Consider the following 17,369-nt stretch of genomic DNA (forward strand, 5'->3'; position numbering starts at 1 on the left):
GCTCTTCAGAAGTTAATATGCGACTCCTTATATAGGCACCAACTTTCCAATGTGCTCAACCCCTGGCTCTGTCACAGACCTTGCCCCCACTCCACCCCTTCCCACCACCTGCCTTGAGCCTGCCATGCCCTTGCTCCCACTCTCCCCCCCGAGCCTCCTGCATGCCACAAAACAACTGATCAGTTAGTGCGGGGAGGGGAAGGTGCTGATTGCCGGGGCTGCCGGTGGGCAGGGGTGCTGGTAGCGGGGTGGGAGAGGGTAGCTGATGGGGGGCTGCTGATGTATTACTGTGGCTCTTTGGCAGTTTACATTGGTAAATTATTGCTCCTTCTCAGGGCTCAGGTTGGCCACCCGTGCTCTATCTGATAGCTTTTCCCTGTAGTTACATGACATCTTAATCTTCTTTTGGATAAACTATACAGATTAAGCTTCTTTAGTAAAGCAGGTTTTCCAGACCATGAAACCTTCTTGTAGCTCTTCTCTGAACCCATATTTCAGTACCATTTTTTTTAAAGTATGATCATCAGAACTAGACACCATATTTCAGTAGTAGTTAAAGACGTGAGTGAAGGAATTCCACACTTGCCCTTTTGACTGGAGAGGCTATGGTTCTTCTAGAGATTGCAGAGTTCCAGCCCACTTTATATCAATAGCCCAGGCATGGTCTTTCTCTTCTTTTGTCATAGAATCATAGAACTGGAAGGGACCCTGAAGAATCCTCTAGTCCAGTCCCCTGCACTCAAGGCAGAACTAAGTATTATCTATACATCCCTGACAGGTGTTTGTCCAACCTGCTCTTAAAAATGCCCAGTGATGGGGATTCCACAACCTCCCTAGGCAATTTATTTCAGTGCTTAACCACCCTGACAGTTAGGAAGTTTTTCCTAATGTCCAACCTAAACCGCCCTTGCTGCAGGGCCGGTGCAACCATTTAGGTGACCTAGGCGGTTGCCTAGGGCGCTGGAATTTGAGGGGCACCATTTTCTTTGGCAGTGACCGTGGCGGCTGGATCTTTGGCCGCCCTGGTCGCCGCCGGCATTTATGCAGAGGGAGCGGAGGCTGGGGAGCGCGAGGAGGGCCGCCTGCAGTAAGGGGGGGGCGGCACGCAGGGGAACTCCTCACCCCAGCTCACTCCTGCCCTGCCTCCTCCCAGAGCATACCATGGCTGCTTCACTTCTCCCGCCTCCCAGGCTTGCGGTGCCAATCAGCTTAGGCGCCACAAGCCTGGGAGGCGGGAGAAGTGAAGCAGCCACGGCATGCTCGGAACAGGAGTGAGCTGGGGGTGGTTCAGGGTGGAGGGTGGGGAGCTGCCACAAGGGGAGTGCCTCGGGGGGACAGGGGCACCTCAGGGCCAGGGCGTGGGGGCACAAGGTGGAAGTTTCGCCTAGGGCGCGAAACATCCTTGCACCAGCCCTGCCTTGCTGCAATTTAAGCCCATTGCTTCTTGTCCTATCCTCAGAGGTTAAGAAAAACAATTTTTCTCCCTCCTCCTTGTAACAACCTTTTATGTACTTGAAAAAGGTCATCATGTCTCCTCTCAGTCTTCTCTTCTCCAGACTCAACAAACCCAGTTTTTTCAATCTTCCCTCACAGGTCATGTTTTCTAGACCTTTAATCATTTTTGTTGCTCTTCTCTGGACTTTCTTCAATTTGTCCACATCTTTCCTGAAATGTGGTGCCCAGAACTGGACACATTACTCTAGTTGAGGCCTAATCAGCGCAGAGTAGAGTGGAAGAATTACTTCTCGTGTCTTGCTTACAATACTCCTGCTAATACATCCCAGAATGATGTTCGCTTTTTTTGCATCAGCGTTACATTGTTGACTCATATTTAGCTTGTGATCTGCTATGATCCCCAGATCAGTTTCCACAGTACTCCTTCCTAGGCAGTCATTTCCCGTTTTGTATGTGTGCAACTGATTGTTCCTTCCTAAGCGGAGCACTTTGCATTTGTTCTTATTGAATTTCATCCTATTTACTTCAGACCATTTCTCCAGTTTATCTAGATCATTTTGAATTTTAATTCTTTCCTCCAAAGCACTTGCAACCACTTCCAGCTTGGTGTCGTCTGCAAACTTTATACGTGTACTCTCTATGCCATTATCCAAATCATTGATGAAGATACTGAACAGAACCAGACCTAGAACTGATCTCCCCACTCATTATGCCCTTCCAGCATGACTGTGAACCACTGATAGCTACTTTCTGGGAACAATTTTCTGCCCAGTTATGCACCCACCTTATAGTGGCTCCATCTTGGTAGTATTTCCCTAGTTTGTTTATGAGAAGGTCATGTGAGACAGTATCAAAAGCCTTACTAAAGTCAAGATATACCACATCTTCTGCTTTTTCCCTATCCACAAGATTTATGAGCTTTCTTTGACAGGGTATCAGGTTGGTTTGGCACGATTTGTTCTTGACAAATCCATGCTGACTGTTACTTATCACCTTATTACCTTCTAGGTGTTTGCAAATTGATTTCTTAATTATTTGCTTCATTATCTTTCCGGGTATAGAAGTTAAGCTGACTGGTCTGTAATTCCCTGGGTTGTCCTTATTTTCCTTTTTATAGTTGGGCACTATATTTGCCCTTTTCCTGTCTTCTGGAATGTCTCCCATCTTCTATGACTTTTCAGAGATAATTGCTAATGGCTCATATCTCCTCAGTCAGCTCTTTGAGCAATCTAGGATGCATTTCTTCAGGCCCTGGAGATTTGAAGGCATCTCACTAGTCAAAGGAATTTTTGACTTTTCCTTTCCATATTTTATGCTCTGATCCTACCTCATTTTCACTAGCATTCACTGTTAGATGTCCAATTGCCACCAACCTTCTTGGTGAAAACCAAAACAAAGTCATTAAGCACCTCTACCGTTTCCACATTTTCTGTTACTGTCTTCCCTGCTCATTGAGTAACGGGCTAATCACCATATTGGAACATCTTTTCCCCCTTTCGGAACATCTTGTCTTCTAATATCTTGCTGCTATATATTGGATGGTATATACAGCTACATTTAGGAGCATAGAGGATTAAAAGGAGTAAAAGGAATTGCTAGAAGGTTTTAGCTTCACAGAATGGTGTTTTGAGTGTCAGTATCACTGAAAAATATTTTTCTAGTGGATCACTCTTAATTTGACTTGTAACTGTGATGCAGTAGGGACTGTCTGTGTGGGGAGTGGGAGAGCAGGGGAGGACTTTAGGGGATGGACGATGCCAGGGCTGTAACCTGAGCTAGGTAAGGGAGGGGAAAGGTCAACACCTCTGCCCGGGAAGGGAAAAAGGAAGGGAGTGGCAGGAGGGAAGCAATTTGAGTTTGGGCTTGGGGCTGTGTGGGCTGAATTCAGGGTATCCTAGCTAGGATCCAAGCACCCTGAAAGCCCAGAAGGACTCGGTGGAGGGGTCCTGACTGTGCCTGCAAGCTCTGCTGTAACCTGTGTTCCTGTTGTCCAATAAACCTTCTGTTTTACTGGCTGGCTAAGAGTCACTGTGGGTCCCAGGAAGAGGAGTGCAGGGCCGGACTCCCCCACACTCCGTGACAGTAACTTAGATCTTTCTCTTAGACTTCCTCTTTTCTTTTTTCTTTGTTTTTTTTTTGCTGGTGTAAATTTTCAGTTAGAAACCAAACTTTCTGCCCTGTGGTTCCATTTGTATTAAAATCTCATTAGTGAGAATGAAGTTTTACATCATACTTTCCCTCATCCACACACTGTCCTCAGTGGATTTTTTAAACGAATCAAAAGATGTCATCTGAAATCTATCAATGAACATAATTATATTGTCTGTCTTTAACAAATCTACTTGGAAAAATTAATACAGGTTACTCTTTTATGCATTTCATATTTAATTATTCTACTTGAAATAGATTGATGGCTTTTTGCTGTAAAGTGAAAACTAATTTGCTTTAGGAAATCATATAAAGACTTAATAATTTGAGTGAGTCTGTTACTGAATAGAAGCAATCCTCTAGTAATGTTTAAGCTAAATGGTTGCTCTTATTTACTTAACTACTTGCTATACCTATGTAAGAACAGAAGTGAATTATACAGAAGAGGTAGAAGACCCTGTGGATTCTGATGGTAAGTGCTAGTAATGATACACTTCTGTTCTCTGTAGGGAGAGAGTAGGGAAACTCATCAAAACAAGTTTCAGAGTAGCAGCCATGTTAGTCTGTATCCGCTGAAAGAACAGGAGTACTTGTGGCACCTTAGAGACTAACACATTTATTTCAGCATAAGCTGTCGTGAGCTACAGCTCACTTCTTCGGCTGCATCATGAAAGCTTATGCTGAAATAAATTTGTTAGTCACCTAAACAAATACTGATTTCAGAACAATGACCTAGACAAATTTGTATTCCTGTTTCTGTATATACTGTTCGCTTATATGCAACTGTAGTGGTGGAGTGGGGTTTATGACATTCTGTGAGTTACACCAAAGGATTGTAGTTTATTGATTTTCGAGCTAGCATTAAAGAGTAAGGCTATTGTTAAAGGGACACTAGTTACATTCTTTTAAAAATGCAATCATTTCCTTGTCTGTTAGAAAATCCCTGGCCATATGTGTAATTTTTATCTCCTTGGCCATGAAGAACACAGGACTTCTGTCAAAACTGGACAGTGTTGCCACTTAATCATTCCAAGAGGGTGCTATGAAATGCAAGGGGCGGCAGGCTTCTCCTAACGTGGAACAGTGTTGCCTCAGCAGTACCCCAGGAGTGAGACCAGAGATTATCCTGCCTGACCTGTTAACAAATTGTAATATTAATATTTGCCAGTCATTTATGCAGGTCCATGATTTGACACAGTCAGTTGTGAAACTTTCCCCTTGTTTCTTTGTTCAGGTGAAGTGCTGGGCTTTGAAAACCTAGTGTTCAGCATATTTGAGTTTGTACATGCCTTGTTGGAAAATCACAAATTTAAAAGCACAGTGAAGAAAGCTTTGCCAGAGCTGATATATTACATCATTCTCTACATGCAGATCACAGAGGAGCAGGTAAGTGAACATGTAGAAAGTAAAAGAGGCAAACAATGGAAGTCTGTTCACGTGCGAGATTCAAACTAGCAGATGAAGCACTGAAAAGGATTTGGGTGGGAAGGAGTCATGATTAAGGCTGTTAGTTATGCGTATTTTTAGTAAAAGTCATGGACACGTTACGGGCAATAAACAAAAAGTCACGGCCCCGTGACCTGTCCATGACTTTTACTAAAAATACCTGTGACTAAATCTTCTCTCCTGGGAAGAGGGGGATCCTGAAGACTGCCCCTGCGGGGGGCAACCCGGGATCCCCCAGGCAGTCCTGGACCACTGCTCCAGGGCAGTGCGAGGGACCAGCTGCCTGGGGCTGCCAGAGCAGCGGCTGGCCTGGGGTTTCTCCAGCTGCTGGTGTGGTCCTGGGGTCAGCCGCACTAGTACTGCAAAATTCATGGCGGTCACGGAAGCCGTGACTTCCATGATAGATTCACAGCCTTAGTCATGATAACTGAATAGGTGTCTTCTGTTTGTTTCCTATGTTTATCATTCATAGAGTTTAAGGCCAGAAGGAACCACTAGATCATCTTGTCTGACCTCCTGTATATCACAGGCCACCAACACCGCCCAGCACCACACACTAAACCCAACAGAAATGAATCCAAAGTAAATTAGTCCCACCAGAGACACTATACTACCACAGGCAGAGAATAGGAGGGACCAAGGTGACCCAGTGCTAGAGGCCCCCATAATGGGAGGGTAATGATTAAATGAGAGACACCCAGATAATCCTAGCAAGTGACCTATACTCAGACACTGGAGGGGGGCACAAAAACCCTCAGGGTCACTGCCATTTTGACCTGGGGGAAAATTTCTTCCTGGTGATCTGTTAGATCCTGAGACTGTGTGAGCAAGAATCAGCCAGCCAAGCACTCGAGAGAGGCAGGCTGCTGATGCTGTTTCAGAGCCCTGGCTCACCCCACCTAGTGGCCTGTCTCCATTCATGGCCATCCCTGATGCTTCAGAGAAAGCAGACTTAAAAAAAAAAACAAAAACAAAAACAAAAAAACAACCCTCCAAGAATACACTGGGGGGAAGGGAATCCCTTTCTGACCACTGCTGGTGATTGCTGAAGCCCTTCTCCCCCTCTCCCTCCATCACAAACATAAGAACAGCCATACTGAGTGTGACAGACCCAGGCCAGTGGGATACAGGAGTCTGGTAGAGGGCATATATACTGGTCACTGGATGAGTAGTTTTCGGTTCCCTGAGTGACCAGAGCAGGGGCTGCGCTAGAGTAATCAGGAACCTGCTAGAACCAATTAAGGCAGATTGGCTGCAGGTGGTCTAATTAGCCTATCAAGGCAGGCTAATCAGGGCACCTGGGTTTAAAAAGAAGCTCACTCCAGTCGGGGGGAGGAGCCAGAGGAGAGGAAGTGCGCATGAGGAGCTGGGAGCAAGAGGCACAAGGAGCTGAGAGTGAGAAGGTGTGCTCCTGGAGGATTAAGAAGCACGAGCATTATCAGACACCAGGAGGAAGGTCCCGTGGTGAGGATAAAGAGGTGTTTGGAGGAGGCTATGGGGAAGTAGCCCAGGGAGTTATAGCTGTCATGCAGCTGTTACAAGAGGCACTCTAGACAGCTGCAATCCACAGGGCCCTGGGCTGGAACTCGGAGTGGAGGGCAGGCCCGGGTTCCCCCCAAACCTCCCAACTCCTGATCAGACACAGGAGAAGTTGATGCACATTGTGGGGAAGATCACTGAGGTGAGCAAATCTACCAATAAGCGCAGGACCCACCAAGGTAGAGGAGGAACTTTGTCATAACTGGTGTCAGGGGTGGGATCTGGTGTGCACAGCGCGGCAGAAGGAGGGTGGTGATTAAAAAAAAAAAAAAAAAGTAGAGGTTTTGGTTTTTTTTTCCACCACAATGGATGACTTAGTACAGGCATTGATACAAGCTGCAGCAGCCCAGTAGGAGGCTACCCGTGTCCAGGCAGCTGCCCAACAGGAGGCAGTGCGGCTGCAGCAAGAGACTAATCGCCTGCTGATGGACCAGGCTTCTCAAGACCGAGCTGTATTGCGAGAACTGGTAAACCAGGTAAAGACCCTTACAGAGCTGAACCGCGGCCATGATAGGACGCAGATCATGCGGGCCAGCCATTGGCTGCACAAAATGACATGGGAGGATGTTGTAGAGGCATACCTTCTGGCCTTTGAGAGGACAGCCCTATGGGAGGCCTGGCCTCAAGATCAGTGGTCTGGCATCCTTGACCCATTCCTGTGTGGGCAGGCCCAGAAGGCTTACTATGATCTACCTGAAGAGGCTGCAGCTGACTACCGCCAGCTGAAAGCAGAGATCCTGGCCAGATCCGGGGTAACGATTGTAGTGCAGGCCCAGCAGTATCACGAGTGGAGGTACCAGGAAAATAAAACCCCACGGTCCCAATTGTATGACCTCATCCATCTCGCACGAAAGTGGTTGCGAACGGAGTCCCAGAATCCAGAAGAGATACTAGAGGTTCTGGTCATCGACCGATACATGAGGGGACTACCCGCCATACCTTCGTGCCTGGGTAAGCCAGAACAAACCCTCCACCTATGATGAGGTTGTTGCACTGGTAGAAAGGTGAAGGACAGCAGGGGAGCTGACCCGACCAGTTAAGGAAGAGGCTCCCCGGGTTAAACTAGCAGCACTAAGCCCTAGAGCTCGAGTGACGGGGCCACCAGGAGAGCCCAGGTGGAAAAAGAGAGGAGCTGAAGGCTCACCAGAAACCACAGAGAGTCAGAGCACTGAGGGAGAAGAGGATCGTGATGTTAGACTGCCCAAACCAAGAGACCGGGGAATGCCAAAGGCCCCATACAGATGTTATGCCTGCGAGGAGTGGGGACATATAGCTGCACAGTGTCCCAATGCTGAGGAGCCGATGCAGTGTAACCTGGGGAACTGGGCAGACTCATGCTCCCTAATCCACGTTGTCGGGGTCTCACTAACCCCACATATGTACACCAGACCAGTAAAGCTAAATGGGGTAGAGACCACAGCACTGGTTGATTTGGGGAGTGCTATCACGCTTGTCTCGGGGAAGCTTGTGAAGTGTAGTCAGCTGCTGCGGGCTAAGCGTACGGGGATAACATGCGTCCATGGGACAGTTGGTTATTACCCCACCATCCCAGTAAAAATTGAGATTCAGGGGAACACTACTGAGGTAGCAGCAGGTGTAGTCCCTAAACTCCCATACCCGGTGCTCATAGGGAGGGACTTCCCAGGGTTTGGAGACTTACTCCCAGGAGGAGGATTGGAGAAAAATAGGAACCCTGAAGTTCGTGAGGCATCCACAGTAGACTGTCAACCCCTAGTCTTCTCTGAAATATCCCCAGATTTATTTTCCATTCCCAGACAGGGTAGAAAGTCGAAAAGGGAAAGGAGGGCAGCTAAGGCCTTGGGAACCCGAATACTGACTCAAAGCCAGAGGGTTGCTCTCGTAGGTAGGTGGACCCAAGCAGCTGAAAAGGAGGCCAGCGAGGAGGGAGAAGCAGCCGAGTCTGACCCCCACCCTAACGCTTCTGAACCAGCAGAGGCAACAGAGACTGGATCCCTAGATATTGGGCAGATTAGCCCCAGAAGAGGAAATTTTGGACAGGACCAGGCTGAAGACCCAACGTACAACAACATTAGAAAGGAGGTGACTGAAATAGATGGGGTCCCCGTGGAAGGGAGAACCCAGGGACCAGGACCCTACTTCATAATGAAGAAGAATCTCTTATACCGAGTTGCATCAGTACAGGGGCAGAAGGTACAGCAGATCTTAATACCTCAAAAACACCAGAACGCTGTATTAAGTCTTGCGCATAGTCATCTTTTTGGGGGGCACTTGTGGGTAGAGAAGACCCTGGCACGAGTCCTACGACGGTTCTTCTGGCCCGGAGTACATGAAGAAGTGCAGAGGTACTGTGCGTCCTGCCCAGAGTGTCAGCTGCACAGTCCCCGTCCCCACCTGAGGACACCTTTAGTACCCCTTCCCATCATAGAGATCCCCTTTGAGCAAATAGCCATGGACCTAGTGGGACCCCTGGAGAAGACCGCTTGGGGCCACCAATATATACTTGTTGTTTTGGACTATGCTACTCGCTACCCAGAAGCTGTCCCCTTGCGGAACACAGCCTCTTAAAACGATAGCCAAAGAGCTGGTGGGGATCTTTGCCTGAGTGGGGCTACCAAAGGAGATATTAACAGACCAAGGAACCCCATTTATGTCAAAACTAATGAAGGACCTCTGTACGCTGCTCCATATACATACCCTGAGAACTTCAGTTTACCATCCGCAGACTGATGGCTTGGAAGAAAGGTTTAACCGAACCCACAAGGCTATGATACGGAAGGTGGTAAGTCGGGATGGGAAGGATTGGGGCACCTTACTGCCCTACCTTATCTTCGCTATCCGGGAGGTGCCTCAACTGGGTTTTCCCCATTTGACTTATTATACGGACGTCACCCCCGTGGCATACTAGATATCGCTAAAGAGATTTGGGAAGAGGAACCCAATGAGGGGAGAAATGTAACAGAACATGTAGTACAAATGCGAGACCGGATAGCCCGTGTAACTCCTTTTGTACGGAACGTTTGGAAAAGGCCCAGGAGGCCCAGAGAACCTATTACAATCGCCAGGCAAAAGTCCGACAGTTCCAACCAGGGGATCGAGTGATGGTGTTGGTACCCACGGCAGAAAGCAAGCTTCTGGCCCAACGGCACGGGCCCTATGAGGTGGTTGAACCGTGGGGGAAGTAACCTACAAGGTGCGGCAGCCAGGACGCTGAAAACAAGAACAGATTTATCACATCAACCTTCTGAAACCCTGGCATGCACAGGAGGCATGCATAACTATCCAAAAAGACCTAACCCAAGAAAACAAGCCTTCCAAACAGGTGAGAGTGTCTCCCGATTTAACACCAGACCAGAAGAATGAGGTGTCTGAGATGATCTTCCGGAATCAAGATGTGTTCTCGACAAAACCAGGTCGAACAACCGAAACATGTCACCACATCGTCACGAACCCTGGGGCCAGCATAACAATGAGGCCCTATTGGGTGCCAGCAGCCAAAAGGGAGAAATAAAAGCAGAAGTGAAAAAAATGCTGGAGTTGGAGATCATCGAAGAATCCCACAGTCAGTGGTCCAGCCCAATCGTGCTGGTGCCCAAACCTGATGGCACAACAAGGTTTTGCAACGACTTCCGGCGACTAAACGAAGTATCCCAGTTCGACGCGTACCCCATACCTCGCATAGATGAGCTAGTGGACCGTCTGGGTAATGTCCGGTACTTGACTAGCCTAGACTTGACAAAAGGGTACTGGCAGATTCCCCTTGCGGAAGATGCAAAGGAAAAGACTGCGTTCTCTACACCAGAGGGTCTTTTTCAATATACTGTCCTCCCTTTTGGACTACATGGGGCCCCAGCTACTTTCCAGCGCCTCATGGAAAAGCTATTACGCCTGCATAAGTTATGCTGCTGCCTACTTGGATGATATGGTCATTCATACCCCAGACTGGGAAACCCACCTACAGAAGGTGGAGGCAGCCCTTGATACCTTCAGGCAAGCTGACCTTACAGCAAACCCTGCCAAGTGCACTGTAGGGTTCATGGAGGTCAAATATCTTGGCTACATTATGGGAAAAGGTCTGGTAAAACCCCAAGTGAACAAGTTGGAGGCCATCCAAAATTGGCCCCAACCGCTTTGCAAGAAACAAATCCGGGCATTCCTAGGTGTAGTGGGTTATTACTGACGATTTATCCCCCACTTTGCCACAAGGGCAAGCCCCCTAACAGACCTAGTGAAAGCCCGTGGACCTGATCTGGTGAGATGGTCTGACGCAGCACAGGAAGCATTCACAGACCTACGGACTACCCTTTGCAGTAACCCTGTACTGATAGCCCCTGATTTCAGCAAGGAATTTATCCTGCAGACAGATGCATCGGAAGTAGGGTTGGGGGCCGTTCTATCACAGATGGTCAGGGAGGAGGAACACCCAATTCTGTATCTCAGTCGGAAACTCCTTCCGAGGGAACAAAAATATGCAGTGGTGGAGAGAGAGTGCCTCGTCGTAAAATGGGCCATGGAAGCATTGCGCTACTACATGCTCGGGCACAGATTTGTCCTCGTGACCGAGCATGCCCCTCTTCAATGGATGCAACGGAACAAGGAGAAGAACGCAAGGGTGACCAGGTGGTTCTTATCCCTCCAACCTTTCCTGTTCCATGTGGAACACTGAGCAGAGAGCCGTCACGGTAATGCCGATGGCTTGTCACGTGTGCACTGTCTGGCATCCCAAGCTGCCCAACCCCTTGGTGCTGAGCAGGGGGGAGGGATATGTGACAGACCCAGGCCAGTGGGATACAGGAATCTGGTAGAGGGCAAATATACTGGTCGTTGGCTGAGTAGTTTTCTGTTCCCTGAGTGACCAGAGCAGGGGCTGCACTAGAGTAATCAGGAACCTGCTAGAACCAATTAAGGCAGACAGGCTGGTTAGGCTGCCTTGATTGGCTGCAGGTGGTCTAATCAGGGCACCTGGATTTAAAAAGGAGCTCACTCCAGGCAGGAAGGGAGGAGCTAGAGAAGAGGAAGTGCATGTGAGGAGCTGGGAGCAAGACACACAAGGAGCTGAGAGTAAGAGGATGTGCTGCTGGAGGACTACGGAGTACAAGCATTATCAGACACCAAGAGGAAGGTCCCGTGGTGAGGATAAAGAGGTGTTTGGAGGAGGCCATGGGGAAGTAGCCCAGGGAGTTATAGCTGTCATGCATCTGTTACAAGAGGCACTCTAGACAGCTGCAATCCACAGGGCCCTGGGCTGGAACCCGTAGTACAGGGCTGGCCCAGGTTCCCCCCAAATCTCCCAACTCCTGATCAAACACAGGAGGAGTTGATTCAGACTGTGGGGAAGATCACTGAGGTGAGCAAATCTGCCAATAAGCGCAGAACCCACCAAGGTAGAGGAGAAACTTTGTCACATGAGTTAGACAAAAGATCCATCCAGCCCAGTATCCTGTCTTCTGCCCATCTTGGCTAATAGCCATTGATGGACCTATCCTCCATGAATTTATCTAGTTCTTTTTTGAACTCTGTTATAGTCTTGGCCTTCACAACATCCTCTGGCAATGAGTTCCACAGATTGACTGTGCGTTGTGTGAAAAAATACTTTCTTTTGTTTGTTTTAAACCTGCTGCCTTTTAATTTCATTGGGTAACCCCTAGTTCTTGTGTTATGAGAAGGAGTAAATAATACTCTTATTTACTTTCTCCACACCAGTTATGATTTAATAGACCTCCATCATATCCCCTCTTTAGTTGTCTCTTTTTCAAGCTGAAAAGTCCCAATCTTTTTAATCTCTCCTCATAGGTTCCATACCCCTAATCATTTTTGTGGCCCTTTTCTAAACCTTTTCCAAGTCCAGTATATCTTTTTAGAGATAGGACAACCACATCTGCATGCCATATTCAAGAGGTGGGCATACCATGGATTTATAGAGGTAATATGATATTTTTTATCAGGGGGGTAGCTGTGTTAGTCTGGATCTATAAAAGCAGCAAAGAGTCCTGTGGCACCTTATAGACTAACAGACGTATTGGATGCATCCGACGAAGTGGGTATTCACCCACGAAAGCTCATGTTCCAATACATCTATTAGTCTGTAAGGTGCCACAGGACTCTTTCCTGCTTTTACATGATATTTTCTGTCTTCTTATCTATCCGTTTCTCAATGATTCCGAACATTGTTTGCTTTTTTAATGGCTGCTGCACATTCAGTGGATGTTTTCAGAGAACTATCCTCAATGACTTCAAGTTCTCTTTCTTGAGTAGTAACAGCTAATTTAGACCCCATCATTTTATAAAAAATATACTTGGGATTATGTTTTCCAATGTGCATTACTTTGCATTTATCAACATTGAATTCAGTATGCCATTTTGTTGCCCAGTCACTCAGTTTTGAGACATCCTTTTGTAGCTCTTTGCTGTCTGCCTGGGATTTAACTATTTGGAGTAGTTTTGTATCATTTGCAAATTTTTCCACCTCACTGTTTATCCCCTTTTCCAGATCATTTATGAATGTGTTAAATAGGACTGGGCCCAGGACAGACCCCTGGATGACACCACTATTTACCTCTTTCCATTCTGAAAACTGACCATTTATTATTACCCTTTGTTTCCTGTGTTTTAACCAGTTACCAATCCATGAGAGAACCTTCCCTCTTATCCCATGACTGTTTGCTTAAGAGCCTTTGGTGAGGGACCTGCATTTCATTTTCCAGAGTTTATGCTCCTTTCTATTTTCCTCGTTAGGATTCAACTCTTTTAAAGATGCCTTTTTACCTCTCACTGCTTCTTTTACTTTGTTTAGCTGCGGTGGCTCTTTTTAGGTTTTCTTACTATGTATTTTAATTTGGGGTATACATTTAAGTTGAGCCTCTATTATGGTGTCTTTAAAAAAGTTTCCATCTCACAAATTTGTCCAGCTCTATGTGTGTGTGTCTCTCTCAAAGCTAAGTAAGTGATTATCCTTCACGATTCCTATTAGAGGGCTATTCCAGAACTTCACCCTCTGATGGTTAGAAACTTAATAATTTCCAGCCTGAATTTCTTCATGGCCAGTTTATATCCATTTTTTCTTGTCCTTGAGTTCTAATAGTTCTTCACTCTTCCTGATATTTACTCCCTAATGTGTTTATAGAACAATCATATCTTCTCCCAGTCTTTGCTTTGCTAAACTAAACAAGCTAAACTCTTTTAATCTCCCCTCTTAAGATAGGCTTTCCGTTCTCCTAGCTCTTCTCTGCACCTGTTCCAGTGTAGTTTAATCTTTCTTGAGCATAGGTGATGAGAATTGTACACAGTATTCCAAATGAGGTCCTACTAATGCCTTGTACAATGGCATTACTATTTCTCTGTCTCTACTGGAAATTCCTCATAGGATACGTCATAGGATCGTGTTTGCCTTTTTCATGGCCACACCAACTGGTGGTGCATAGTCATCCTGTGATCATCCCACGCTCCCAGGTCTCGGTTGCTTGCACCTGATGAACCCCAGCTTGTAACAGAAATTCTCATTAGAGCCTAAATGCATGACTCTGCACTTGGTACTACTGAATTTTATTCCATTTGTCGCTCCAGTGTTCAGGGTCATCCAGATGTCACTGAACTATTATGATTTTCCCCCTGCTTTTATTTCAGATAAAAGTCTGGACTGCAAATCCACAGCAATTTGTGGAGGATGAAGATGACGACACTTTTTCTTATACAGTAAGGATTGCTGCACAGGACTTGTTGCTGGTAAGAAATGTGTTCTGTGTCTAAAGGACCCAAATGGTTTTGAATTACAACTTGATTGTTACAAAAATTGCCACTGTCCCTTACATACAGTTTGTACCAGCTAGTTTGAAGAATAACAGCTGCAAAAAGAGTCTTTAAAATGCACCTGTACAAAGAAACAGAGTGACAGTCATTATTTCTTTTACCCAGGCCGTTGCTGCTGATTTCCAGAATGAGAGTGCAACTGCTTTGGCTGCTGCAGCTACGAGACACTTGCAGGAAGCTGAACAAGCTAAAAACAGTGGTGCTGAGCATTGGTAAGGAGACAGGCAATCTGGGTAGCAATGATAACGGAATAAGTGGTGGGCTATCTCACAGCATTAGACACATAATGCAAGTGAATTGTAATTTCTGGTGATGCAACTGGGGTAAAACTGAGCTTGTGGGTTTTGCGTGTTGGAAGCAAAAATGGTAAAAAAATTCCTGACCCGTGTAAAGACATCTACAATTACATATAACAGTAGTGTTTTCTGCTCTCCCTAGAATAGACGAGCAGTTACCAGCACTTCAGCACTGAAATTGTTTTCAATTAAAAAAAAATTTCTGGTTACAATTCCAGATAAGTTATAAAAATGAATTTAGGTGGACTTCTTCATTGGCTTCATGCTGCTGAATTCAGATATCCCCTCTTGTTTCTGTTCATGTGTGGATTTTTCATTATCCCCTCATGAATGCATCCGATTTAGAATTGTTTTCAACGGCCGGTGTTAGGTGGGAAAAGGGGAAGAAAAGACATCTCAGTCTGACTGATGCCCACTTACTGTCACATAAGTATTCTTTGTTGTGTAGATAGTGTTAGCTCAGTGTTGTCTTTTAGTGGATATTAGAAAGGGACAGTAACCATTCTATAAATAAATTTTTTCAGCTGAATTTCTCTGGAAAGCCTGATATTGCTCACTCTTGTTCCCCACCCATCCCCACAGCAAAACAATGTTTGTCTCAAAATTGGTAAATTAAGCCTGAGTTTGAGGTAGGTTCGCCTTAGTCCAGAAAGTCCAAAATTCTAATTTTAAAAGTTGGGAGTTTAAATAGTAACATGCAAATAGCTCATTGGCTCTGAACTTAAAGTAAGCCACCAACTAACTACTGAAAACCTAAATATCATTTTGAAGAAGGAAAAAAAAAAAAGCCAAGAACACCCAAGACTATATTTTTAAATTTTAAAAAAATTGAAGGGAAATATAGGTTTATATTTTGAGTTATCACACGGAGATGGCTGATAAGTTCTTCACAGAGAATTCTTCTGATTTTTGCTGTATCCTAATATAAGAACAAATGTGGTGTGAGCATTAACATTATTTGTTGGATTACTCTTTTAAAGGTGGGTGGGAATGCCCCTCCCCTGCAACCCCCTGGTAGCCTCAGTACCACCATTCCTGCAGACCTCCTCAGGTGCTCATTTCTTATGGACTTAAGAGGAAAACCAGAAGAGGGTGTTTGGGTGGTGTGGGCGTGGGGTTCAAAAGAGTGGTGCTTGTGGTGGTGGTGGTGAGGGGGCTAAAATCGTGGTGAAAAGAGGGGACAATGAAGTAAGAGAATATGCGAGTGAGATCATGGAGACAATGAAGAAGAGGACATGGGAAGGCAGTATAGCAGGACATTCTACCCCTCCTACAGATATTAAAGGGCTGATCAGTGAGCCTTAAGTGGAGAAATAACCTGACTTTCTGCAAATCTTCGTAGGCTCATTGGGGTTCATCATAACCACTCCCAAGGTATTAGGATCCTTATTAGGCTTGGTACATTCTGATGAGTGATAGTAAAATCAGCCCCTATGTTAACCCACTCAGGGTTCATTGGAGAGCAAGCTGCCTTAGTGAGGCTTGTTGGGGGAGGTGGTTTGGCTGGCCTCTGAAGAATGCACTACGGTTTGCAGGAAGCGTGTGCAAAGTCCCATTAGCATCCTAAGGCTCATGCAGTTCAGGAGTCTTTTAATGAGTGTCTTTAGGTTAATGGGGTGGGCCTGAGCCTTCTGTGGCTCACAGTGGGGACTCAATCTTTGGGAGGAGGGGGTGTCCCTTGCTATTCTGAGGGTGTGGGGAGGCATAGCAAATCTCCTGAAGCCGATGGGGTGGTTGGTGTTTTGAAGGCCATTAAGAGCTTCATAAGGCTCACTGGGAGTTGATGCACTCCCCTGTCACATATTAGGATTATTTAAAAATTTAGGCCTGTATTACCCACAGGAGGGTCTAGTTCTGTTCAATATCATCATCAGTGATATAGATAATGGCACAGAGAGTGCACTTATAAAGTTTGTGGACTGTACCAAGCTGGGAGGGGAGTTGCAAGTGCTTTGGAGGATAGGATTAAAATTCAAAATTATCTGAGCAAACTGGAGATATGGTCTGAGGGAAATGAAATTCAATAGGGACAAATGCAAAGTAATCCACTAAGGAAGGAACAATCAGTTCTTCGAGTGATTGCTCATGTCAATTCCAATTAGGTATGTGCCTGCCGTGTGCAGGGCAGCCAGAAGGTTTTTCCCTCCCTGGCGCCAAATATATGTCTCTGCCAACCTGCTACCACTTCAGTTCCTTCTTACCGCCTGTCACATTTAGCTGGAATGCTCATTCTCTCTTGCTTCAGCAAACCTCTCCTCCTTATCAGTCTTCAGACTTCTTCTGTAAATAGTTAAATTAGTAGTTAGTAATAGTAGTAGGTAGTATATAGTTAGTCTTTTATAAGATATCATCTGGGGGTACCCCTTCCTGTCCGTCCACCCCCCAGTAGCAGGGGGGGGTCCCCTGGTCCCCAGGTTTTAAACTCTGCACTGCGTGTGGCAAACCTATGCCTAGGAGTGACCGTCGCACTTCCTGCTTAAAGTGTCTGGGCAAAACTCATCAAGAAGACGGTTATAGAATCTGCAGGGGATTTCACCCCAAGACCCAAAAGGAAAAGAGATTAATGGTTGAAGATGATGATAATAATAAGAGAGAGACCAATCTCCTAGAACTGGAAGGGACCTTGAAAGTTCATCAAGCCTTCACTAGCAGGACCAATTTTTGCCTCAGATCCCTAAGCAGCCCCCTCAAGGATTGAGC

The 17,369-nt window shown here is 46.1% G+C and overlaps 1 protein-coding gene across 2 annotated transcripts in view; it reads left to right on the forward strand.

The window, feature by feature from the left end:
- Positions 1-17,369, forward strand: part of IPO9 (importin 9) — a 194,781-nt gene that overhangs the window by 76,552 nt on the left and 100,860 nt on the right. For both annotated transcript variants that reach the window (XM_050956106.1, XM_050956107.1), the window contains 4 exons: positions 4,017-4,075; positions 4,838-4,989; positions 14,191-14,289; positions 14,479-14,585. In XM_050956106.1, the coding sequence (XP_050812063.1) occupies positions 4,017-4,075; positions 4,838-4,989; positions 14,191-14,289; positions 14,479-14,585 (417 nt within the window). The remainder of the gene's footprint in view (positions 1-4,016; positions 4,076-4,837; positions 4,990-14,190; positions 14,290-14,478; positions 14,586-17,369) is intronic.

Source organism: Gopherus flavomarginatus, chromosome 5, assembly GCF_025201925.1.
Source record: "Gopherus flavomarginatus isolate rGopFla2 chromosome 5, rGopFla2.mat.asm, whole genome shotgun sequence".
NCBI lineage: Eukaryota > Metazoa > Chordata > Testudines > Testudinidae > Gopherus > Gopherus flavomarginatus.